This window comes from Jaculus jaculus, chromosome 6, assembly GCF_020740685.1.
Source record: "Jaculus jaculus isolate mJacJac1 chromosome 6, mJacJac1.mat.Y.cur, whole genome shotgun sequence".
NCBI lineage: Eukaryota > Metazoa > Chordata > Mammalia > Rodentia > Dipodidae > Jaculus > Jaculus jaculus.
Genome location: NC_059107.1, coordinates 156,930,873 through 156,956,545, shown reverse-complemented (window position 1 = coordinate 156,956,545; position 25,673 = coordinate 156,930,873). Strand labels below are relative to the sequence as shown.

Here is a 25,673-nt window from a genome sequence, read left to right as displayed (position 1 = left end):
ACCAGCCTGAGACCTCTGGACCCGCTCACTTATTAGGGAGTCCAGCAACAGGAGGCATCTGCCCTCCCTGAGCCTGAGCCTAAGGGCGCTGGACAAATCCCGCAAGAAGCAGGCGCCCACAGGTGGGCCTCATGCCAGCGTCCCACCCACTTGTTCTTATAGGAGCAGAACACAGTGCCAGTGCAGAATGTGTCTGCAACACAGTCCCCAAACAACCCACCCCGGGGCCTCTCTCCCCTCCTACTTCAGGTACTTCAGGAGTGCCTGGCACCAACCCTACAAGGAAGTTGCTTCCAAGCCCCATATGAGGAAATTGCTCTGGGGCTGCCCAGGGATTCACAGCCCCCTGCGAACTCCCCAGCACTAGACACTCAGCTGCCCTGTGCACACTTCTGGAAGCAGATCTAGCCTCTGTCCCCAACAGCCCAACCTGCTGGCTCTGCCACAGCTTCTGACCCAAGCTAGACCTGGGAGGCCATCTGGCCACCAGCAGGGAAGCCTGCGCCATAGAGACACCGGGGAGTCAGGCCTTGCTGTGCTGTCTGCAAAAATCTACTCATGAGTTATGGACCCCATAGGAAGGTGACAACAAAATACAGAAGCGGACCCCCCCACCCAGGTCCGGAGAAACCTGTCCTGCGCCGCCACCTAGTGGTCTTTGGACAAAGTGCCAGAGGCCCGCCAGCTAACTCAGGGTCCACCTGGCCTGGACACTTCAGTTCTGAGGACTTTGGACTTTGAGTTAGAAAGAATTCCTCCACCCGGAGACACTGTGATCGCAAGCCCAGATCCAGAGGAGGGCAGCTCTGTCCTTTGCCTGCTGAGAGGTGGGCTTCTACATTTGCTGCCTAGCCTGTGTAAGGATAGGTCCCACTGCCAATACTCCCAGCACTTGGGAGATGGAGACAGGAGGATCAGGAGTTCAAGGCCAATCTTGGCTACACAGCATGTTGGAGGCCAGCCAGGGCTACATGAGATGCTGAATCAAAAAAACAAAAAACAAAAAACAGACGGCCGGGCATGGTGGCACGCACCTTTAATCCCAGCACTCAGGAGGCAGAGGTAGGAGGATCACTGTGTGTCTACTACACTACCACACAATGAATTCCAGGTTAGCCTGAGCTAGAGTGAAACCTTACCTCAGAAAAAGAAAAAAATCCAGCCCCTAAATAGAAATTTAAAAATTAAGGACTGGAGCTGGGTATGGTGGCACATGCCTTTAATCCCAGCACTCAGGAGTCAGAAGTAGGTGGGTTGCTGTGAGTTCAAGGCCACAAGGAGACTACATAGTGAATTCCAAGTCTGCCTGAGCTAGCGTGAGGCCCTACCTTGAAAAACAAGAATAAATAAATAAATAAGGACTGGGGCTGGAGAGATGAGTAAGTGGTAAAGGCACTTGCCTGCAAAGCGTAAGGACCCAGGTTTGATTCCCCAGTGCCCACGTAACGCAGATGAACAAGATGACACATACATCTGGAGTGTGTTTGCATTGGCTAGAGGCCCTGGCCATTCTCTCTCTATTTGCCTCTCTCTCTCTCTCTAATAAATGAAAATAAAATAAAAAGTATTTTTAGGGCTGGAGAGATGGCTTAGTGGTTCAGGCACATGCCTGCAAGGACCCAACTTGGATTCCCCAGGACCCACGTAAGCCAGATGCACATGTGTCTGGAGTTCATTTGCACTGGCTGGAGGCCTTGGCACACCCATGCTCTCTCTCTCTCTCTCTGTCCCTAAATAATTATTTTTTTAATTTAAGTATTAAAAAAAAATAAAGACCAGAGTGGTGGGCAGGGTGCTGCACACCTTTAATCCCAACACTCGGGAGGCAGAGTAGGAGGACTGCCATGAGTTCAAGGACACCCTGAGACTACATAGTGAATTCCAGATCAGCCTGAACTAGAGGGAGACCCCACCTGGAAAAACCATTAAAAAAAAAAAAAAAATTAAGGACTGGAGAGATGGTTCAGTGCCCACATAAAACTAGATGCCGTGTGGCATATGTATCTTGAGTTTGGTTACAGTGGCCGCAGGCCTTGATGTGGCTCTTTTTCTTTCCTTTTCTTTTTAAGTATTTTATTTTTTATTTACCTATTTTTTTTTTTATTATTTAAGAGAGACAGAATGGGTGAACCAGGGCCTCTAGCCACTGCAAAAGAACTCCAAACACGCGCACCACTCTGTGCATCTGGTTTATATGGATCCTGGGGAATCAAACCTGGGTCCTTTGGCTTTGTAAGGCAAGCGCTTTGACTGCTCAACCATCTTTCCAGCCCCTCTTTCCTCTTCTTTATTTTTTCAAAAAAAATATTTTTACTCATTTAGTTACAAGCAGAGAGAAGAGAGGCAGAGACTGGGCGCTCCAGGACCTCCAGCCATTGAAAACGAACGCTAGATGCATGCGCCACTTTGCGCATCTGCCTTTACGCGGTTACTAGGGAACTGAACCCGGGTCATTAGGCTTTGCAGGCAATTGCCTTAACCGTTGAGCCATCTCTCCAACCCTTCTTTGCTTTCTCTCGCTGCTTGAAAATAAATAATAATCTAATTTTGGAAAAAAAAAAAAATCCAGCCCTACAGTCTCTTTCCTCGGATTGAGACCATCAACGTTTGGCCAGCGACCTCGCCCGCTTCGGGAGGTAGGGAGACGGCTTCGAGGAAAAGAGAGGCGCTGGGAGCGGACCCCGGCGCGTGTGCATCCCAAGGCGGGCACTTCCGCCCGCCCGGCTCCGGAACCCGAGGCTCCAGCCCCGGTTTCCGCCGAGACACCGAGCGCCGCCAAGGCGGAAGTAGCGCGGCGCGTGGGCGGGGCCAAGCCCAGCATGTCGGCGGCGCTGCTGCGGCGGGGTCTGGAGCTGCTGGCGGAGTCCGAGGGTGAGGAGGGCTTGCCGGGGGCAGGACTGCGGCGGGGCAGCGGGCCCAGGTCCCGGGTGGGAAAGGGAGGCCCGGGACGAGCCCTCCGACGGGGTCCGTTATCGCTCTTCCCCTGCAGCCTCGCGGGCCCCGCCGAGCCAGGCCAAGGCCAGCGGGGCTCGGGTGAAGCGGACCGGGAAAGCCAAGGCCAAGGCGCCCCAGACCCAGAAACTACGCAACTCAGCCAAGGGCAAGGTGCCCAAATCGGCGTTAGGTGAGTTTGGGGTAAGCGTGCATCCTCGGGGCTTGGGGGGGGATGCCCTTCGAGCAGGAGGAATAGCATGTGGCGAAGGCATATGTAGCGTGAACACTGATTCTGGGGAGGTGAGGGATGCCGATGAGCGCTTGCTCCCCCCGGGAAAGGAACGCACGACAGACCAAAAGCCTAGTTCGTTAGGGCAGTCAGCTCATGAGCCATCGCAACTGCTTCTGTGTGACTCAAGTCGGAAAGGAGCTTGTCGGTTTGGGGCATTTGGAAGGAAGGCTGGCAGAAGGGGCATGTAGTGAGAAAGCGTCAAGATGGAGCATTTAGGCCAACGTTGGATATCCCGGGAGGTCACTGTCCCTGGGCTCTGTCCAGGTGGCGTAGGGGAGCACAGGAATGTACAGTCCCTTTCCACAACGTTGGAGATGAAGCTGGGCCTTGAGTCTGCGCTTGCATATTCCTACAACTTCTCAGCCCTGTGGACCATGACTGAGGAGATAAACCATGCAGGAAACAAACATATCACCCGTTCTTTGCGTCATTCACGATTAAGAAGAAATTGCCTTGGCCCCAAACTGTATTGATTTGTTTTAAAAATCGTTTAAAAAAAGAAAAAAAAAAAAAAGATGGAGCATTTAGCAAACAGTTTCGCACTCTGTGTGCGAGGTGCTCTTCTAGATTCTGTAGAAATGTTAACTCCATTGACCTTCACAGCAACTCTGTGAGGTCAGTGGTGTCATCAGGTTCATTGGACAGTGCAGAAACACGCACCTGTCCAGGTGGTACAGGTGGAAACCAGGCAGTGGGTCTCCACATTTGCTCTGACGTGCTCCTCTCAGGTGGAAGTACCTTGGCAGGGCACCTTCTACAGTCACAACAGGACAAACAAGGGGATTGGGGAAGGTGAGGCCGCGTGTGGGAGCGCACACCTTTAGTCCCAGCACTGGGGAGACAGGTAGGAGGATCACTATGAGGCGAGGCCAGGCCAGCCTGGGACTACTCAGTGAGTTTCCAGGGCATCCTGGGCTAGAATGAGACCCTGCCTTGGGGGCGAGGGGGAGTTGTGAAGATGGAAGACATGAAGCAGCAGCACAGGTGGGCTCTGTGGTGAATTGGCTGCAAAGTGAAGCCTTGCTTCTAGTAGAGTATCTGGAGGCGTGTGTCACCTTTACGACAAAAAGACTTGAGGGGCGGAAGTGGGTAGGATGGTGAGCTTCTCTCTGTCTTGGAGTCCATGGGGCTTGCTGCATAAAAGGTGGTCAGGTACTTGAAATTTTTGGTTTTGATTTTGTTCATGTTGGGTGTTGGGGGCGGGGGGTTTTGAGACAGAGTCTCGGTGTAGCTTAGAATAGCCTCAAGTTCACAGTGGATAACAGGCCTGCACCACCACCCCACGCTTGTATTTGTTTAAAGAGGTATCGGGTTGGGAAGGTGGCTCAGCAGTTAAAGGAACTTGGCTTGCAAAAGCCACCTGGCCCAGGTTCAATTCCCAAGCCAGCATTGAAAAGCCAAACATAGCAGAGCATGGAAGTGCACACCTTTAATCCCAGTGCTGGGGAGGCAGAGGTAGGAGGATCACTGAGTTTAAAGCCACCCTGAGACTATGTAGTGAACTCCAGGTCAGCCTGGACTAGAGGGAGACTGTACCTCAGAAAAACAAAAAAAGAAAAGCCAAACAAAAAGTGGCCCATTTCTGCCAGTCGTGGTGGCGCACGCCTTTAATCCCAGCACTCGGGAGGCAGAGGTAGGAGAATTGCTGTGAGTTCAAGGCCACCCTGAGACTACAGAGTTAATTCCAGGTCAGCCTGGACCAGAGTGAGACCCTACCTCGAAAAACAAACAAAAAAAAAAAAAAGTGGCTCATTTGTTTGCAGCAGCAAGAAGCCTTTGGAGTGCCCATGCATCCACACACATGCAAATAACTTTATTTGTGAGGAGAGAGGGAGAGAATGGACACACTAAAGCCTCTAGCTGCTGCAAATGAAATCCCAGCTCATGCACCACTTTGTGCATTTGGCTTTATGTGTGTACTGGGAAATCAAGCCCAGGCCAACACTTTGCAATGCAAGCAAATGCTTTTAACCACTGAGCCATCTCCCTAGCTCCACACACTTAAAAAAATAATTGTTTTAGAAAAGGAGATAGCAGCTGGGCATGGCAGTACACGCCTTTAATCCCACTACTTGGGAGGCAGAGGTGGGAGGATCATATGAGTTTGAGGCTGCCCTGAGACTACATAGTAAATTCCAAGTCAGCCTGGGCTAGAGCGAGACCCTACCTCAGAAAACCAAACAATAAATAAATAAAATTAAAAAATGAGATAGGGGACTGGACAGATGGCTCAGCAGTTAAGACACTTGCCTGCAAAGCCTAAGGAACCAGTACCTAGTTCCCTAGTACCCACATAAAGCCAGATGCACAAAGTGACAGATGCATCTGGAATTCATTTGCAACAGCTAGAAACCTTCGTGTACCCATTCTCTCTGTCTCTCTCAAATAAATTGAGTAATTAATTAAAAGGAGATGAAGTTCAAAGAGAAAGTACAACATGAGCAAAGACAGAGACAGGAGAGGCCTTTGTGAGGCCTAAGTGTAGGGTAATGTTCCTCTCACATCAAGGTACCTCGCTGCCCCATTACTGAGGTTCCCTGTGATGCCTTCCCTAAGGGACTGGGAGCTCCTCAAGGCATAGACCTTGTCTGCGTCCCTGATGTCTACCCAGGGCCTGGCACATAAAGGATGGGTCAGAATAATAGGCCACAGCAGCTAATCTGCAGAGACCTCTGTGGCCACCACCTTGATCTGAACCACTGTCTCTCTCACCTGTATTACAGAAGCTTCTCGCTGGTCTCGCACTTTTTACATACCCCTCCTCCAGCAATCTTATTCTGTGCAGCAACTGAAGTGACCTTGTAAAGTCAGCAGTCATCCTCGCATATTTCCCCTTTGGTTCTTGTTTCTTTCTGCTTCAGGGTCTTAGCCCTGGGTGTTCCCTCTACCTCAAAAGATGTCCTTCCTCTAGACACCCACTACTCTGACTTTCAAGTCTCTGCTCAAATGTCATTTCAGTCCTTGTTTAAAATTAACAGCCCTTAGCCAGTCATGTAGTGCACACTTCTAATCCCAGCACTGGGGAGGCAGAGGTAGGAGGATTGCTGTGAGTTCTGGGCCACCCTGAGACTAAAATCACAGCCCTTCACTTCTAGCACTCCCTTTTATCTCAGCTGTTCAGTTTTTCTCTAGAAAATGGATAAACTTCTCTGGGTGGGGGGAGGGTTTCATTTCTGTAGTCTCAGCACTCAAGAAATACAAATTGCCATGAATTCTTTCTTTCTTTTTTATTTTTTAATGCAAGGGAGAGAACTGGCACGCCAGGGCCTCCAGCCACTGTAATGAAACTCCAGATGCCGTGTGCCACCTTGTACATCTGGCTTACGTGGAATCTAAAGAGTTGAACATGGGTCCTTAGGCTTCACAGTCAAGCACCTTAACTGCTAAGCCATCTCTCCAGACCTGCCATGAATTGTAGATTGCCCTGGGCTACAGAATAAGATCTTGCCCCCCCCCCCAGAAAAAAAGAACTTCTAAAATCCAGTTTGCCTTTCTCCTCTGCAGCAGCAGTTCTCACTAGCCCGTTACCTGCCAGAGTCCAGCACCTAGAACAGAGCCTGACACTGACATGCAGCTCGAGACTTACACCTTGTTTCGTTTTAGAGACTGGGTCTTGCTCTTTAGCCCTGGCTGATCTGGTACTCGGCCTCCCGAGTGCTAGGATTACATGTGTGCACCACGACACCCAGCTTAGAACAGCGTTGTGGAATAAATGACTGAGTCACATAACTTAACTGGCAGCCTGTCAGGCAGAGGAATGTGGGGCTTCCAGCGGGACCATTAGGGTGTGTGGATTTGGCTGGGAAGAGCCCACTCTGTTGGAAAAAAGAGATGGTGGGGTCTTTAGCATGGCCAGGGACGGGGACCCAAAAGGCCAATGAGTGAGTCTAAAATGATGCACCTTGCCTGCCACCCACAGCTGAGTACCAAAAGCGAGAATGTCAAGACCACCTCAAAGCAAATCTGAAGTTTATGACCAGCACGAGAAGCGCTGTGGCGGAGTCTGTGACTCAGCAGGTTTGTCTAGGGGTGTGGGCTGTAGGAAGGGACATGGGGTGAACACTGAGGCTGTTGCCCAGGATCCCAGCCCTGAATATAGAGTGGAAAGCGGTCCACCCCTCCTTAAGTCATATTCCCTTGTGACCCTCATGGGCTTCCATCTGCCTTCTGAAAATGGAGTGGTATGTCCCTGCTCTGGCACCTCCTAGATTCTGCAGCAGAACCAGGGCCGCAAGGCATGTGACCGGCCAGCAGTCAAGACCAAGAAGAAGAAGGCGGAGGGCACTGTGTTCACTGAGGAAGATTTCCAGAAGTTCCAGCGGGAGTACTTTGGCATCTAGGCTCCCTGGAGGCATGGGGGTGGAAAAGGTGGCTGCCGCCTTTGACTTCCTCTGCCAGCTCTGAGGCCCTGAACTGCTGTGCAAAGGGCCGCCAGCAGGTGGCGATGCAGGTTCTGCCTGACTGAAGCTAGCCGTGGAGCTGGATTCAGGAAGAGTGGGCGGAGCTGCAAGCCGTAGGGCAGATTTGCACTTGGATTGGGGCTGACTTCTGCAGGCTTGGGTGGAGCTGATGCACCTGCCAGGGTGGGGTCTCCGTTTATGTTGGAAGAGGGCCAAGTTCCAGACCTTCCCAGGCCACGACCCCAGAAAGCTTTTGGGTGGTCTTCTAGGTTTAAGTAAACGTGGGCACAAGCAGTATGTCTGCTGTTGATCTGACTTACATGTGCCCCTTCTCTGACATGGGTCTAGAACCCCCCATCAGAAGTCCTCCAGTCTGATCCCAGTGAACATGCTGCACACCAAAGAGGCCTTCCTCTTGGGATGGGCACAGCTGGGAAGGTGGCACTTAGGGCAAAAAATGGCACCTGCAAGTTGCAGAAGTTGTTCCCGGAAGTGGAGCTGTCTCAGCCCTCCCCTCATGAGCATGAAGTTTGCTGTAGCACCAGCAGAGTGAAAAGCCAGCTGGGTCTTTCCTGTGTCACATGGGGTAGGGGCATAGGTCATGATTTTCAGGAATCCCGTACGCGCAGAGTTCACTTAGGTCTATACCTCAGCAGACAGCAGCATTGAAGGTCGTGGCTGTGAAGCCTGGGAGCACAAGCTGGTCCCTTTCCTGCTGCCACAGGGACAGGAGTTGAAGGGCCTGATGAATGACTACACTAGGGAATGAGTGATGCTGGTCTTCATACAAGAGAAGCTGCGTAGAAAGTGGAAGTCCCTGCAGTAGAGCCAGGCGGAACCCCAGAGGGCAAAGGATCCAGTTGACCTTAAGCAACTGCGGCTGCTCCTGCCCAAGGGCTCCTCTGGTCATAGATCTCCTGGGGCTGTGTCTTAGGGAACTAATCTGCCTTGATGGGCCTGACAGGAAAATGGTGGGTTGCACTCTGCACAAGGAGCTCACTGTCCCTACTGCAGGCATCTCTTCTCACATTAGCCAGTTTTGTATCCTGAGCTGGGGCACAGGACAGACCACCTGAGGCAGAGTGCAGTTAGGGTAGGTCGGGTCTTCAGATGGCCACCCAGGGACAGGAGGGGTGCTGCAACTATATTCCAGTGACTGGAAGCTCCCTCATGTGGGCTGTTGGGTAGGAAGGCACATGCTGGTCTTCTAACCAGCCACTCCTTCCCACCTACTGACCTTTGCTGACCCCTGAGATAGGGCAAGTCCAAGTGTTCTTGGGTGCTCATTTCCTCCCATCCTAAGCCACTTAGCAAGAAATCAGCTCAGTGTTTGCTGAGTCACTGAAGAAAAGGCCTAACCACAATCTCCATGGGCCCTCTAGGGAGGGCACACCTGCTGTCACAGTTGCCTCCATTGTCCATCCCTTCCAGTTGCTCCTGGACAGAAGGCACTGGGGGACTCCCAGTGGTGTGCTGTCACTCTCAGGCCCTCCAACTAAGTAGCAATGCCACTCAAGCCCAAGCACCCAGGAGAGCAAGTCTTCCTGTTGATAAAGCACCGCAGGTAGCGTTTTGAGGACCCATGCTTGAAAGGCCCCATCCATCCTACCTGTGGCTCTTGGGGGGTGAGTAGACTGCTATAGGGGACACGATCCCTGTCCAGACTGGCCTACTGGAGATGATCGTGGCCTGGGCAGGTGGGGTTGCATATAGGTATTTGTCCCATACTTTCCACATCCTTAGAGGCCCTAAGTGAGGGTCCCCTGAGGTCCCCTAGCCTAGACCAGCCTGTCTCCTAATGCCTCCACTTGGAATTGGTCCACTGTCAGCTACAAATAAATCCAAACCGAGTATATGATGGTACATGTCTGTAATTTCAGCATTTGGGAGGATGATAAATTCATGATCAGGCTTAAGAGATGGCTTAGCAGTTAAGACCCTTATCTGCAGAAGCCTAAGGACCTCCTGTGGTGCCCGTTTCTGGGTAGCGTACTCTACCATGTCCTCGGAAGGCGAGGTCAGCTGCCTACTAATCACTGCTGTGCTAGCTTGAAAGATCTCAAAACCCCGGTGAGGCTGAGCAGGGTTTTGAAGGGGAAAGTCGGGGAGGGAATTATCGAGGCTCAAGCATGAGAGCTGTCAATAAAAAATAGGCAAAAAAGACCTAGTTGGGCATGGTAGTACACGCCTTTAATCCTAGACCATAGTCATGTCCAGGTCAAGTTTTCCCAAAACCTTACCTGGAGAAAAAAAACTAGCCGGGCATGGTACCACACCCCTTCTGAAAGTGACAAGCCTAACTAGGCCCCAAGTGGGCTCTAGGTTGACCCTGAGGAAGGCAGTGCTGTTCTGAAGGCCCAGCTGTTTGCAAAAACCTTGAGGCAATAGTGTGCCAAGACTCTGGAACCAAAATGCTAATCCCAACTTTTTTAATTTCCCTGAAACCATTTTGTCCCTGAAGCTTTCTGAGGCTCTTTTTTTGGGGGGGGGAGGGGGCAGAGAACATTTGAGATTAAGTTTTGTGTGCTCCATTATGGTCTTATCTGGGTAAATACGGGCACAAGGCCAGTCAGCAGGTGAAGCTCAGGGCTGTTCTCTCAGGCAAGCACAACTAACCTCCCCCAGCCGCCTCCTTGCACTGAAGGCTGGGGAACTCCACTACTGGCCCCACATCTTTCAATCGTAATGAAAACCAGGACCCACAGTAGTGATTTGTCTTGATCTCACGGGGTTTGGTCTCTAGCTGGGGGTGGTTAGACAAAAATGACACACCAGGGGTGTATTGTACTTTCACTACAAAATAATTTATTACAACACAAGCATTAGCACAAGACTCCTATGTACAAGCCCAAAGCACTCCGGACCACCCAGCTAGGGGACTCTCTTCTTCCCCCTTGCCTTTCGGACCTCTTCTATCAGATCTTTTAGATACTGGATCTCTTTGGCCAGAGAATCTGCCTTCTCTTTCAGAGCTTCGTTCTTTTTTTCTAGCTCTTTACACTCCCCAGTGAGGGCCTCCTGCTCTGCCCTCTTTTTCTGGCGGTACCTAGTGGCTGCAGTCTTATTTTGCTCCATTTTTTTAAGTTTCTTATCCAACTTTTCAACCTTGATTTTTGCAGTCATCTCCCCAGGAGGATCATAAGGTTTGGGACGGGTAGACCCGCGGGGAACACTTGGAGATGGCAGACTACTTGGAAATCCCCCAGAGGTAGAGGGACTGTGCTGGGGAGAGCCAGGGTAGGACTCAGGGCTCATACAGATGCCACTGTCATTATCTGAGGGGGTGTCTTCCTCCTCTACGCACTGAGGGGTGATGGAAATGTAAACCGCGGTGTCAAGCTTCCTATCTCCTTCAGAAATATCAACTTCACTGCCTAGTTCTAAACTAAAGGAATGATCTGGAGTGGAAGACAGGACCCCTGGAGAAAAGGAAAGAGGTTGCAAGAAGGCAAAGGGAGTAACCTGGTCGACTTTTGTTGAACTTTCTGGGAGATGGCCAATTGGGTTCACTGTCTGGGGAGGCTCCTTATCAGTCTCTTGGACTAGGGGGGCAAATAGATCACATGTGTCATCAAAAGTATCCAAAAGCTCATCTGGCATGGTTTCCAAGTCACCCATATGAAACAGGGCATCAAAATCAAACTCCTTCAGATCCATTTTCTCCAACATCCAATCTGTCCCCGAGAAGGGATCCTCTGTAAGAAAGATTCAAGATTGACAGGGTTAATTCAAACATCCAAGACAACAATCCCTCACAACAGCAGACTCCACAATAAAAGGACACTTAAGGGTAGGGGGCCCACTCACCCTTGCCGGTGTCTGAGGCACTGACCAACCCATCCACAGCCAGCCATTCGGAGGTGCCCGCCTTAGCCTTGTCGCCGGAGAACCCATGAGGTTTGAAGTGCTTGGCCACCTCCAGGTAGTCGTCTAAGAGACCTAAGCTTTCTTCAGCCCCCAAACCCGACGGGTCGAAGGGGGACATCAAGTCCCCCGCCAACACCTCGCTGCTCAGGAAGCTCATCTCGGTCATGTTGCGGGGTTTTGTTGGAATCGAGGAATGTGCTTATTTCGAAGGTGTCTTTGTCGGTTACAGCAACGCTGCTGCTGGATGTCGTGAAAAGCCTGCGGAGGGTTTCCAAGACAAAGCGCATTAGAGGTGACCCCGTCTAAGAACTTCATCCTTCTAAGCAGGACAGGACGGACTCGGGAATGGGGAGAAAGCGGCTACGGCCACAGAATTAACCTAGCCAGCTTCCGGCTCGGGTTGCACAAGATGGAGGCCCGGCCATATTCCCTAAGAGGTCGCCCAGCGGCGGCAGCCGGTCAAGTCCAAGTACGGTCAAGGCCGCCGCGCCGCGCCCGCCCCCGTGACTCACGCCCCGCCCTGCCCCGCCGCCATCTTGGCAGCCGCCACGTTCGCAGGGTGACACCGGGGAGCCCCCCCACACCGCCCGCGGCCCACGGGGAAGGGCGAGGTCTCCCGGACTGCGCCCCGTCGCCCGGCCCGCAAGCGTCGGTCTGAGCGATGACCAACAACCGCCCGGCGTCGGGGCGCTCGTAAACCCGCTTCCCCATCGGCGCCCAGGCCGCGCGTCGCCCACGCCCCGGGCGGCCGCCTCCCTACTCACGCCATGGCTTAAGCCGGTGGGGGTTGCCGCTGCAGAGCCTGGTGCTGCTGCCGCCGCTGCAAAGGCCGATGCTGCCGCGGGCACTGCTGCCTCTAATACGCCATGGTGGCCGCACACCCTGCGGGCGGGAGGGAGGAGGGACAAAAGCTGGCGGATAGCACTACATGGGTCGGCGGGCGGAGCAGAAATGGCCGGGGCGCGCCCGAGCCGCCTCTTTATAGGTTTTGTTCGAGGGACGCAGCGCAGCGCGCATCCTTCCGCCGCGGCCACGTGACCCTACGGCCGCCTCCCTCCTCGCGTCCCTCGGGCACCCCGACCACCCGCCCCGACCCTCCTCCGCCGTGCTTAGGGGACAGCCATGAGGTTACGTGATCTTATTCTCAAAGCCTCCGAGCAGGACAACGGCGCACTACTTGACAGGCCTACGATGCTGCGGTCACGTTCCCCGCCGGCCGCGGAAGGATACCCGGCCACGCCTCGCTTCCGGCGTTAGCTCAGAGGGCGGGAGAAGTCTTTCTCTCCAAGACAGCGTTCGTTAGGAGGCCCCGAGAAGCCAAGCTATCGCGAGATCCCCGCCACGAGCTGATTGACCCACACATGATGACTCGTATAAACCTCAAGCTCCTATTGGTTCCTGGTCTAAGGTTGGCCTAACAGGAAGCCGGGGGCCTGCGGGGGTTCGGGGAGGGGCTTTCGGCACTGTTCTGGCCGCGGGACTGTCAGGTCAGCCAGGCATTTGGGGTGACCTGTTTGCAGAGGGCCTCCTCAGTCCTACTGTTGGTTGACATGTACATAGTGGCTTCAAGGCTTGACTCCTGCGGCTTCTTCCTGCTGCCTTTAAAAGTTCCGAACTAAAGCCGGGCGTGGTGGCGCACGCCTTTAATCCCAACACTCGGGAGGCAGATGTAGGAGGATCGCCGTGAGTTCAAGGCCACCCTGAGACTACAGAGTTAATTCCAGGTCAGCCTAGACCAGACTGAGACCCTACCTCGCAAAAACAAGGGAAAAAAAAAAGTTCCGAACTAGACACCCGAGAGCACCTGGTGCTCCCCTCCCCCTTCACGCTGGAGCTGCTGACTTCTGACCTGGAAGTTCCCCCACCCCCAAGTAACCTGGTTTGAGCCTTGATTTTTCCAGAGCATTCCACCGCTCGTGCCTGCTTTGGCCAAGAGAGGTTCAGGGATGGGGAGGACGGGTGCTCGTTGAGAGATCACCTGGTCCCTGCCAACACTACGTGAAAGATGCCGAAGCTAGGGTCTGACTTATTTCAACAATGCCCGTCCCGCTAAATCCGGGTTTGCTTCTCCACGTAGCTATGCAGTTGATCATAAGGGTGGTTTGGGTTTATGTAGGTTGAGTTCTCTCAAGAACAGGCGAGGGTTATTCAACTGTCTTACAACTCAGCTCAAGTCTGTAACTTGCAGAGGTATAATCTTCCCAACAAGTCATCGTAATGGACTTGTGATCAAACGTTTGAAAACCCATGCCCCCTCCCCCCCACTTGCTAGTGAGTATTGTTTGGAGGCCATGGTCCTGGTCTGGTGAGGGAGATGTTTCAGGAGTGCTGAGAGGCCCCATGCCCCTCCAGCCTTTCCAGACTCTGAAGGCAGAATCCCTGCACTTCCACCTCCACTGAAGTGGCCTGGCCCACGCAAGTAGTTCTATGAAGTCTGGCTCTGCATGTAGCTAAGTGACTTAGGAGTCTTATGACTTCCTTGTCTGCAAAATTAGGCTGTCTGGCCCTAGAAATAAGATCTATGTAAAGTAACTGCTACTTAACTGTCCAATATACTCCCAACACTCAGGAGGTGGCAGCAGGAGCTCAAGGACACCCTTGGATACAGGAGGCCCTATTTCCAAAATAAAAAAGAAAGGAGGAAGCTGGGCGTGGTGGTGCACGCTTTTAATCCCAGCACTTGGGAGGCAGAGGTAGGATTGCCATGAGTTCAAGGGCACCCTGAATTCCAGGTCAGCCTCTAGAGTGAGTGAGACCCTACCTCGAAAAGTAAAAAGAGAGAGAGGAAGAAAATGGGGCTGAAAAGATGGCTCAGCAGTAAAGGTGCATGCCAAAAACCCTAACGACCGACCCCGGTTCAATTCCCCAGTACCCACAAAGCCAGATGCACAAAGTAGGGCAGCATCTGGAATTCATTTGCAGTGGCTGGAGGCCCTGGCACACCCATTGTCTCTCTCTCAATGCTTGCAAATAAGTAGTATTTTAAAAATATTTTTTAAAAAATCTGGTTACTCGGGCTGGAGGGAAGGCCTAGTGTTTAAGGTATTTGCCTGCAAAGCCAAAGGACCAAAGTTCGATTCCCCAGGACCCATGTTAGCCAGATGCACAAAGGGGCACATGCATCTAGCAGTGGCTGGATGCCCTGGCAACCCATTCTCTCTCTCTCTCTCCTTTCTGTGTCATAAAAATATTTTTAATAAAATAATTTTTAAAAACTGGCTATCCTAACACATGTCTTCTGAGCCTGGGCTTCCAATTACCTAGCACATAATTCCATTATTCATCCTATTTCCTCAGAGCAAACTTTACTATTACTGAGATGAAACCAAAACATAGAAACTGATATGCACAAGGTCTTAGATAATGGGATAAAAATTCTTTCCCTCAGGAAAACAATAAGTATGCATCTAAACAGAGGTTGTCTAGTCTTTTGATTGCAAAGGCAGTAAGAATTCTGAGCCATTATCCATGTCTTCCTAGAGTGAGCCATGTATATCCTTTTGCTCTAGCTCATTAGAGGGTTCTGATGGAGGTAATGCAGGTCAAGAAACACTGCCTCCCCCCCTTTTGGAGGTAGGGTCTCACTGAAGCCCAGGCTGACCTGGAACTCACTCTATTCCAGACTGACCTCAAACACATAGCAATCCTCTCTCTGCATCCCAAGTGCTGGAATTAAAGGCGTGTGCCACCACACCCAGACTTGCCCCAGTTTTTGACAGCAGAACAGAACAAGCTAATGGCTGCTGGTCCTTCCCAATCCACTATGGTGCTCAGGCCAAATGCTTCACAAGTTCTCTTGGCTGAAAATGGAGACGTGGCACCCTTGTAGGAAAGTTTCATGCCACACAAAAGATGTTGGAAAGGAGATTTTTATTTTCTTCTTCCTGGGCTGCAGAAAGACACTGGGTTCCTATCTAATTTCCTCCCTCAAGGAGGAAAGTAATAGTGGTTCTCTGGATCTCAGGGTTAAGCTGATCCTATATGGACCCAGCCAAGGCAGGACACAGCACAGATTGGTGAGATTCCAATTCTACCACCTAGCACACCAACCACCACAGAAGGGCAGATAAGTGACTGGGAGGCAAGTTGTGGAGCTGGCTTCAGAGATCAACAGTTTTAAAGACAAGGTGATCAAAATGGAAGGAAAACACTCCAACACCCACCAGTACACAGCTAACTGCAGAACCACTTCTCTGGAATGTTGGCTGTTTTAGAAGAGAACTGCAGCCTCCCAGAGTGGTATAAGGGTCAGCTCTAATCCTAGGTGTCTTATCATTTTACTTGACCTTGAGCTTCAGAAAAAAAAGGGAGGGCTGCAATTCTAACAGGTACCCTGAAAGTGGAAGTTCTCAGTCAAGCCAGTATCTGGGAAAGGAGAGCCATGGCAGAGGTTCTGGACATGCAGAGTGTCCTCACTTACAGAACCTTGACTCTGAAAGTGACTCCTCATCTACGCATGTAAGCTCTTGGGATGAGAGAGGCTCACCTAAGTAACCACATGCATAACCAGGGTCAAGCCCCAGGGGATGGTAGGCCACCTCAACAGCTTTTCTAAGCATGAGCTTCAACCTTTATTATTTAAAAATCACAACAGAGTATATGAAGAAAACTGCTGCTATCCTGAACTCATTTTCTAGGAAAGACCAACAGGGAAAAACCAAAATAAACGTATAATTTACTAGGTTTTCAAGTTATCAGCTAAGTATGTGTTTTGCTAATGTAGATGGTGCCAGAAAGATCTGCAGAGAGAAGTGGAGGCACAACAGTGGCTACTCCTGCAGGCAGAAGCGGGGTAACTAAACAGAAAGGCAGACGCCACAGCATCTTTCCCCAAAATGTTTGGGGGGGGGGTGGACACAGAATATTATCTTATGACAGCAAACAGGCTGGCCTGCCCAGTCAGCAACCCACCCGTACAGGATTAAGATCACACCTCTCCTCGTTCTGAGAACTTGTAAGAGGTTCTTGCTTGGAACATGGTCAAGTTGTGATTCTGAAGCAGTCAGAAGTCAGAGAAAGAAATTCAACTCTTCTTAAATTCACAATGACATAGGCTGTGACAATTTAGAAATGTTTAAATTTAGAGGGTCTTTAAGCTTTTAGATTTGTTTGAGCTCTTCCCGGTATTTCATATGGAATTTGGTCAGAGATGACAACTTGAGAACGTTTTAAAATACTTATGATGGGGAGAACAAATCCCCATCTCACGAGAATCTGTTTCACAGCACTTTATCAAGCCTCACCTTCAGCACACACTAGACGGGTCCTTGGAGTCCTCGGTATCAGCCCCTCTATACACGGGCAGACGTGTTTTAAATTCTTATTTCATTCTAATAAACAACCTCAGTAGTACCTTCCTTGGCCTTATCTTTTCAGTTTCCTCCTAGCATGTCATAGTGAAACACCCCCCTTAAGGAGTCCTTGCTGATGTGTGAACAAGCAGAAAGGTTAGGGCCGAGGTTACCCTCTCAGCCTCCTCACCCATGACACAGCACACAGCGAAGGCGTCTATCCGTCCACTGCTCAAGGGCCAGCGCTACTTATAGTCGTTTCACGATGCTGGCTCCAGGAAGGGCTGAGGCAGCGGCAGAGCTTCACCAGGATCTCACTGGTGGAGAGGTAGTAAGATAAGGTGACAGGAGAACAAGACGGGGTAAGCGGATCAAAGTCAGAATTACTGTCACAAACAGGAAACAAGAAAAAACAAGACACACTGACATGGTATATTAACACTCCTCCCCACCTTCAGGATACATTTCCATTGCCATAAGTAGTGCAACGTTAGCAGCGACACGGGAAGCCCCTCCCTCCCCCTCCCTGTGTTGAGTATGGTGATCTCTTCCTAAGTAGCACCAATCTCCCCCGGTGCCAGGTGAGCTGCAGGGTGAGGGGTGAGGGCTGGCATGCTCACGTGCCCTTTGGCCTGTGGAAGAGTCTGGGGAGCTCAGCTACACGGTCCCCAAGAGCTAGGTGTTGGCCCTTGGTGTGTTCTTGTGCTAGGGCAAATTCTAGAAAGGCAGGGCCTGACCAAGGAAAGTATGGTCACAGAGTCCCAACTAGTAACTTGGTTTGCCAGCTGACACTGAGCCTCCAGTTTCCATCCCTCAGTCTCTACTGATAAGCTGTTCCTGCAAAGCCTGCTGGGAATAAAGGAAGAAGAGGTGATGCCAGCATTCTGGGGGGTGAGGCCTTCCTCATCTGACTGCTGGCCACAGATGATACACAATGGGCACACACGCCCTCTAAACCAGCTTTGGACCTCTCAGCCCTGCGCTCTCACTGATGGAAACACAATCTCCAATAACTCTACATCCAGTTTCTCCTGTGTGACTCAATGAAGCCCAGGAGAAATGTTCTCAGTACATATGAACAGGAACTGTTGGGGAAAGGGGTGCCTTGCTTCCCGGGAGACAGGGACAAAGGCTGGCTCTTTGCCAGCCTCACCCTAGAAATCCTAAAAATATACTGTCTTGGCACTATCCTGCAGAGCTCAGCGTGGAATCATACAGTCACAGCTCTTCTTTGACATCAACTGAAAGGCCACATCTTGATTAGGCAGATCTGCTCCAGAGACAAGAGCAAACAGGCATAAGCAAGACAAGACAGACACGTAGTATTAAGAGGCAAAAGGGCAAGGCAGACAGAAAGGACAGGGCCAAAATGGCAAACACCCAGCAGTGTCAACAGCTCAGGCCAGCACCTCTACCTCAAGCGCTCATTCCAGAAAAATCAGCCTGAAGCAAGGGGACAGTAGAGAGCACAGTGTTTGGTAACAAAAATAGGGCCGGGTGGGCAAATAGGAAACCAAAGAGATGTCATTCTAATTAGCAAGAAGTGACCACAACTATGACCAGCAAGACAGGAGGCACCTAGGGACCCTGTGAGGCACCACCACATAACCAAGTGTTTCTAAGAGACTCTGGGTCTGACCGCCCAAGCCCACTCTGGCTTTCACCTGCCCTACGTCTGCAGCAGCACCTCTGGCTCAGACAATGAGCAGTACAGAGTGTATCCCAATTCGTCTATTTCTTCGGGGGTGAGCTCTGCAAATAAGTTCACCTTGGGGTTTAGGGCACTGGGCAGGACTCCAGCCTCCAAGTAGCTGATAAGACCCCTCAGGGCCTGCAGGAAACGATCGGCCAGCACATCTGGAGACCAGTCAGTCTCCTCCTGGGCCAAGTGGAGGATGACATTGGTTAGCTGGCTGGCAGTGAGGTGGCCCAGAGCTGGAGTGGATTTGCATATAGCCTTGAGGATCTTGAGGCACAGAGATCGGCAGCCCGAGTCCGCCTGGTCCAAAGCCCGCAGGCGTGCTGTCTCGGCAGGACGAAGGCTCAGCCGCCATAGGTTGTCATACTGAGCTAGCCGGTGTGGTCTGGCCACCAAGACAGTGTCACCAAGGGTCACTGATGGCAGGAAGTCAATGACGAGATGTTTGTCCCGCTCATACTGCACTTCCAGTGTCAGGGCCTCTGGGGGTGGTGCTGGTCGAATCACATAGTCCAAAAGGGACCCTATGGCGGGCCAGTTGATAGAGCCTGCCACTACCTTCTCAAAAGTGTCTGCCACTGTCTTTGGGGAGAGGTAACCCCCTACAACACAGCGATCCCAGTAACTGCTACCACGAGGAAAGTACTCTGGGTTCTCACGGCGGACCAGGAAGAAGCCAGGGATGTTCATGATGGTGTCCTCACCAGGTATGCAGGACCACAGGTTCTGCTCTAACACGAGGGGCACGATGAGTTGGATGTGATCAGCTGTTACCACCTGTCACAGAAAAATGAAAACGGCTTTGAGGGGCTTTATTCACTTAAGACATATGCTCCCCCAACACGGATCCTACCACCTTGCATACTTCAGTAAGAATGGAAGCTAATGGGCTGGAGAGATGGCTTAGCGGTTAAGTGCTTGCCTGTGAAACCTAAGGACCCCGGTTCGAGGCTCGGTTCCCCAGGTCCCACGTTAGCCAGATGCACAAGGGGGCGCACGCGTCTGGAGTTCGTTTGCAGAGGCTGGAAGCCCTGGCGCGCCCATTCTCTCTCTCTCCCTCTATCTGTCTTTCTCTCTGTGTCTGTTGCTCTCAAATAAATAAAAAAAAAAAAAAGAATGGAAGCTAAGCGGGCTATAGTCGTGCACACCTTAAATCCCAGCACTCGGGAGGCAGAGCTAGAAGGATTGCTGTGAGATCAAGGCCAGTCTGGGTGAAAGGGAGGCTCTTCCGGGAGGCTGGGGTAAGAGATAGTAGGTGACACCAGAGCAGAGAAACAATACACAGGACTCTTTCCGGCAAGCCAGGGACAATGGCTTTCTTGTGGTTGTCACAATGCTGAGAAGCATGTGATCCATGCCAAGCCCGAACCTTCGTCACAACGGTCTGATTACCTGCAGATCATCATAGAGGCTGCCACTCAAGTACATTTCCCGAAGTGGCATATCAGGCAGCTTGGCCCGCAGGAATCCACGGAGCTCGGCACATATATCCACTGCAGCTTGCTTGGCCCGAGCCTGCTCTCCAGCAGGGATGGCTGCCCGCTTCCGGTAGTAAGAAAGAAGTTTCTCCTGCAGGGACATGCGGAGGCGTGACTTCTTCAAGTCTACCTGGCCCTTCCTGGCCAATGGCTTGGGCCGGGGTGGGCAGAATGTATCTGCCAAGGCAAGAGAGAGAGGCACATGAGCTCTTCCCATGCTTGCTCGGGGACAAAAGCAGCCTCAGCCCGAGGAAGAAGGGCTATACACGAAAACCAAGTGCTTGGCACGTCCATGCTGAGAAACATCTGTGCTCCACACAACACTGACGTCTGGAGGCAGTGCCCAGAGGGCTCCCAGCCTTTCTCACCTGTGTCAAAAGCCGAAGGGTCTGTGGGAAGGGTCTGCAGGGACCGGCTCAGGCCTGCCTTCATGTCCTTGTTCAGTAGCCGTGGGGAGCCCATCCAGTTTGGTTCTTCCCAGCTCCTTTTCCCTGAATGGCTCAGGCGGGTGGGGCTGGTAGGGGCACTGATGGCCCGATCATACATCTGCAATACCAGAGGGCCCAGGACATAGACCAGCTTTCCGTTACTTCCTTACAATGCCTTCCTCAGATGCTCTGCCCCAGTGAGTTCAAGACTTTTTTTATTATTGTTTATATTGCGGGGGAGGAATTCACATGAGTATGTATATATGAATATGTATGTGTGTATAGATGCACACTACAGCATACATGTGACTCAAAGGGCATCATAGAGGGGCTGGGGAGATAGCTTAGCAATTAAGGCACTTGACTGTGATGCCTAAGGACCCAGGTTCGATTCCCAAGAACCCATGTAAGCCAGATGCACACGGTAGCACATGCATCTGGAGTTCATTTGCAGTGGCTAGAGGCTCTGGTGCTCCCATTCTCTCTCCCACCCTCTCCCACGGCCCAATCTGAAATAAACAAATAGTTTTCTGGTTTTTTTTTTTTTTTTTTTTTTTTTTTTGAGGTAAGGTCTCTTACTCTAGCTTAGGCTGACCTAGAATTCACTATGTAGACTCAGGGTGCCCTCAAACTCATGGTGATCCTCCCTTCCTCTGCCTCCTGAGTGTTGGGATTAAAGGCATACACCACCACGCCCTGCTAAACAGATAGATTTAAAGAATGTGTAATTATTTTTTTCTTAAGGCTACTCTGTGACTCCATAGTGATTTCCAAGTCAACCTAGGCTACCTCAGAAAAAATTTTTTAAAAAGTCTTAGATGCCTCAAGTCCCTTATATAAAATGGCACTGTATTCAGACATGGTGATACTTGTCTGTAATCACAGCACTCAGGAGCCTGAAGCAGAAGAAACACAAGTTCAAGGCCAGCCTGGACTACATACTGAGATCCAAGCCAACCAACACTACAAAAAAGGCATCATACTTGCATATAACTTATGAACACTCATAAGTATTGTAAGTAGATTACTTATAATACCAATACAATATAAATCTATGTATATAGGTGTTACACTGGTCGTTTAGGGAACAATGACCAAAAAAATTCTGTATAGGGCTGGAGAGATGGCTTAGTGGTTAAGGCACTTGCCCGTGAAGCTAAGGACCCACGTTCAATTCCCCAGAACCCATGTAAACCAGTTGCACATGGTGGCACATGTATCTGGAGTCCATTTGTGGTGGCTAGAGGCCCTGACGCACCCAATTCTCTCCCTCCCTCCCTCATAAATAAAAGCAAAGGGCTGGAGAGATGGCTTAATGGTTAAGGAGTTTGCCTGCAAAGCCAAAGGATCCCAGTTTGACTCTCCAGGACCCACATAAGCCAGATGCACAATGGGCGCATGTATTGCAGATCATCTGCAGTGGCTGGAGGCCCTGATGCACCCATTCTCTCTCTTTCTCCCTCTCAAAAAAATAAATAAAATATAAAATAAATAAAAGCAAAACAGAAAAATTTTTTAAAGTCTGTGCATGTTTAGTACAATTTTTTTATTTATTTCTGTGGGGGGGGCATGGGCACGCGCCAGGGCCTCTGCCACTGGAATCAAAATGCCAGGCTCTTGTGCCGTTTTTTGTGTCTGGCTTTACATGGATGGCAAGCAAGCACCTTTAACCTCTAAGCCATAACTCCAAAACCACCCCACATATGCAATTTTTAAGAAAGTATTTTTTGTCTGTGGCTTGCTGAATCCATGGATGTGGAACCCATAGAAACAGAGGGTACTCTGTATTTACAGGTTGCTGTATGCTGGCCATTGTTCTAGATACTATGTTCTAGGTTATAGGAACTTCCAGTCCAGGAAGACATGGGCAATACATAAGAACAAGTTAAATAGAAAGAATACAGACTGGACTGGATGTGGTGGCACACACCTTTAACCCCAGCACTCAAGAGGCAGAAGAAAGAGGATTGCCATGAGTTCTAGGCCAGCCTGAGATTACATAGTAAATTCCAGGTCAGCCTGGGCTAGAGTGAGATACTACCTCAAAAAAAAAAAAAAAAAAAAAAAACAAGGACTGGAGTGATGGTTTAGCAGTTAAGGCACTTGCCTGAGAAGCCTAAGGACCCAGGTTCAAATCTCCAGTACCCACGTAAGTCAGATGCACAAGATGACGCATACATCTGGAGTTTGTCTGCAGTGGCTAGGAGCCCTGAAGCACCCATTCTCTCTCCCTCCTTCCCTTCCTCTATCCTCCCTCCCTTCCTCTCCCCCCCCCCACCCCCTTTCTCTCTCAAATAAACAAACATTTTTTTAAAAGTATACAGACTGGGCTGGGCATACAGCTCAGTGGTGAAAGGCGCTTGTGTGCAAAGGCTTCCCAACCAGGTTCAATTCCAAACACCAAATAAAACCTGGAACGAGCATCTGGCATTCATTTGAAGTAGCAAAAGACCCTGGCACATGTACACACATGCACACATTTTTTTAAAAATTTTAAGGCACATGCCTTTAACCCCAGCACTCTGGAGGCAGAGGTAGGAAGATCGATGTGAGTTCAAGATCACCTTCAGACTACATATTGAATTTCAGGTCAGCCTGAGCTACACTGAAACCCTACCTTGAAACTCAAAACATAAAAAAAATTAAGAAAGCAAGCCAGAAAGAGTGGGGCACACTTTTAGTTCCAGCACTGGGCACGCTGAGGTAAGGACGATTGCCTTTAGTTTCAGGTCATCTTGGGCTACAAGAGTGAGCTTCAGGTCAAATTGGGCTAGAGCGAGCCTGCCTGAAAATTTAAAAAAAAAAAAAATTGAAAAAGGAGAGAAGCTGGGCATGGAGGTACAAGCCTTTAATTCCAGCAGAGGTAGGAGGATCGCCATGAGTTCAACGCCACTCTGAGACTCCATAGTGAATTCCAGGTCAGCCTGGGCTATAGTGAGACCCAACCTCAAAAAAAAAAAAAAAAAAAAAAAAGAGAGATACAAACAAACAGAAGCTGGGCATGGTGGCTTACAGCTGTAATCCTAGCACTCCAGAGGCTAAGACAGGAACACTATGAGTTCAAGGCCAGCCTCAGCCTTGAACCTCAAAAATAAATGATAAAATAGAACTGGAAAGGGAAACAGGAGCATGTATGTGGTAAAGCTGCTATTTTAAGTAAGTTACTCAAGGAAAGACACTTGGGTTATTTGCTTTCTAGGATAAGCTGCTTTATTTGTATCTCCAGTGATTTCTTTATGGCAGCGTCCTAGAAGCAGACTTGATGAGTTCCTTAGGGACTTATCTAATCAAGTCAAGTGACTGAATTACACCCTCATTAACAGCATCTAAGTCTGTTCAGAAGAGCTCCACTCTGACACGCCTGCCTTAGCCCCTGCCAACCCTTGGCCCTAGATGTATGCACTTACCCGCTTAACTGCCAGTGTCGCAATGCCCAGCATGGCTGCTCCACCCACCCCCAGCACCAGCCGGGCATTGGAAAGCACAAAATCAATGGCTGTGCCAATGCCATTGTCATCCTTCTTGCCTTTGCGCTCACCAGCGCCTGCCATCTCTCACCTGAGAATGAAGACACAGTCCAGCTGTCAGCATGTAGAACCTCAGTAACTGGCTCTTCCCTCCCTTTCCCATCAAGGTTAGGGTCCCCACTGATAATGTGGACTGTGTGCACAGTGGGCAAACCTTGCAATGGACCTACTGAATTATAGAAAACAGTAAATTCATTCTATTTCCTTTGAACTGCAGCGAAGTATGCCAACACGATACCACCTTCCTGTTCCTTCGCAATGGTGTGATGCAGACAGGGTATTTCTCCCTTGAACACTGCTTTGTGGAATGTTAGGACTAAGTATATGGGTGTGATGACACACACATGTAATCCCAGCACAAAATAGGGGGAAAAAAGAATAGACTGTCAAGTCAGAAAATACTCTTTCAAACCTCAAAAATACACAACTTTGGCACTTCCTTTTTTTCTCTGCCAACAAAAGTATGACTTAGGGGAAAAAATGAGTGACTAGGGTTGGAGAGATGGCTTAGTGGTTAAGCACTTGCCTGTAAGGCCTAAGGACCCCAGCTCGAGGCTCTATTCCCCAAGACCCACGTTAGCCAGATGCACAGGGGGCATACGCATCTGGAGTTCATTTGCAGTGCCTGGAGACCCTGGAGTGACCATTCTCTCTCTCTCTCTGCCACTCTCAAATAAATAAATAAAAATGAACAAAAAATATTTTTAAAACTGAGTGACTATTTGGCCAAACCAAATCGATTCCTACTTCACATGCACAGAGCAAGTGAGCCAGGAAGAGTTCAACTTGGTGTCTGCATGTGGGTCAGGCAGAACAGCTCCTCGCCATCGCTCCAGGAGCCACTGGGGCATAAAAACCCAGGTTAGGCAGAATGATCCAATCAGGACAAGGTGGAACATTCATATTTCCACACAATTAACACCAACTTCTATTTTAGTTTTTAAAGAACCTTTTCTGATACGTTTGCAGTAGGAAGAAGCACTGAATGTGGAGCCCTCTTCACTATCCTAGACTGAAGCAGGAGGATTAGAAGAGCACTTCCTCCATCTTACCAAAAACCAGCAGGGCCAGGTACGGTGCCAGATGTAGGAAGATCACTGTGAGTCTGAAACCACCCTGAGACTACATGGTGAATTCCAGGTCAGCCTGAACCTTGGGGGTAAAAAATAACCCAGCAGGTACCTCCTGGGCTTCTTAGTCCTTGGCCCTCCTGATGACTGGGAAGAACAAGGCACAATAAGAGAGCATGGGTTTAGAGTCGGAAATCCTGGGATGGAGTACTTGCCTAAGCTAATGAGTTGGGTGACCTCAAATGAGTGTGACTTAACCTGTCAGCAATGCAAAGGGGATAATGATCCCTGCATGGCCCAAACCACAGAGCTGTACTGAGGAAAAACATCTGCTGCAATACTGTGTATGAGCACCTTATACACTATAAACATGCTCCACAAGTGAGACCTGTCACTAAGTCTTAACAGTTCACCCTACTGGGTAAGAGATCTGCTTACAGAAGGCAGTGGGCAACACAGACTGTGTAGAGTTAGTTACACTGAATCTTTTGGGATGGAGCTCAAATTGCCTCTAAAACTCACACTGAAACTCTCCCGCGCTTAAGATGAAAACTGTTAAGTACAGCAGATTTAGAACTTGGATTCGTCTGGCCTAAGCTTCCTGAGTGCTGGAATTATAGATATGCACTACCATATCATACCTGGCTTTTAACTTTTCCCTTGATGGCAAGGTATAGCACAACTCAT

At 50.2% G+C, this 25,673-nt stretch overlaps 3 protein-coding genes and 1 pseudogene across 4 annotated transcripts; 2 read left to right on the top strand and 2 right to left on the bottom strand.

Annotated features, from left to right (window-relative positions):
- Nucleotides 1-2,813: 2,813 nt before the first annotated feature.
- Rps19bp1 (ribosomal protein S19 binding protein 1) lies at nucleotides 2,814-7,923 on the top strand. Its single transcript, XM_004650606.2, has 4 exons — nucleotides 2,814-2,871; nucleotides 2,990-3,124; nucleotides 7,146-7,243; nucleotides 7,435-7,923. The coding sequence occupies exons 1-4, from the start codon at nucleotides 2,820-2,822 to the stop codon at nucleotides 7,564-7,566; spliced, it is 417 nt and encodes a 138-aa protein (XP_004650663.1). The 5' UTR covers nucleotides 2,814-2,819; the 3' UTR covers nucleotides 7,567-7,923.
- Nucleotides 3,444-3,634, top strand: LOC123461905 (annotated as a pseudogene).
- Nucleotides 7,924-10,411: 2,488 nt separating the features above from the next.
- Nucleotides 10,412-12,450, bottom strand: Atf4 (activating transcription factor 4). Its single transcript, XM_004650329.3, has 3 exons — nucleotides 12,258-12,450; nucleotides 11,434-11,751; nucleotides 10,412-11,321 (listed from the first exon to the last, which is right to left on the bottom strand). The coding sequence occupies exons 2-3, from the start codon at nucleotides 11,657-11,659 to the stop codon at nucleotides 10,498-10,500; spliced, it is 1,050 nt and encodes a 349-aa protein (XP_004650386.2). The 5' UTR covers nucleotides 11,660-11,751; nucleotides 12,258-12,450; the 3' UTR covers nucleotides 10,412-10,497.
- Nucleotides 12,451-15,346: 2,896 nt separating this feature from the next.
- Mief1 (mitochondrial elongation factor 1) lies at nucleotides 15,347-23,940 on the bottom strand. 2 transcript variants are annotated; one of them, XM_004650328.2, is made up of 4 exons: nucleotides 23,797-23,940; nucleotides 20,330-20,507; nucleotides 19,876-20,138; nucleotides 15,347-19,260 (listed from the first exon to the last, which is right to left on the bottom strand). In XM_004650328.2, the coding sequence occupies exons 1-4, from the start codon at nucleotides 23,938-23,940 to the stop codon at nucleotides 18,454-18,456; spliced, it is 1,392 nt and encodes a 463-aa protein (XP_004650385.1). In that variant the 3' UTR covers nucleotides 15,347-18,453. The 2 variants fall into 2 exon arrangements, with proteins under 2 accessions (XP_004650385.1, XP_045008509.1); XM_045152574.1 differs by lacking the exon at nucleotides 23,797-23,940 and having other exon boundaries at nucleotides 19,876-20,052; nucleotides 20,330-20,471.
- Between the last annotated feature and the right edge of the window lie 1,733 nt (nucleotides 23,941-25,673).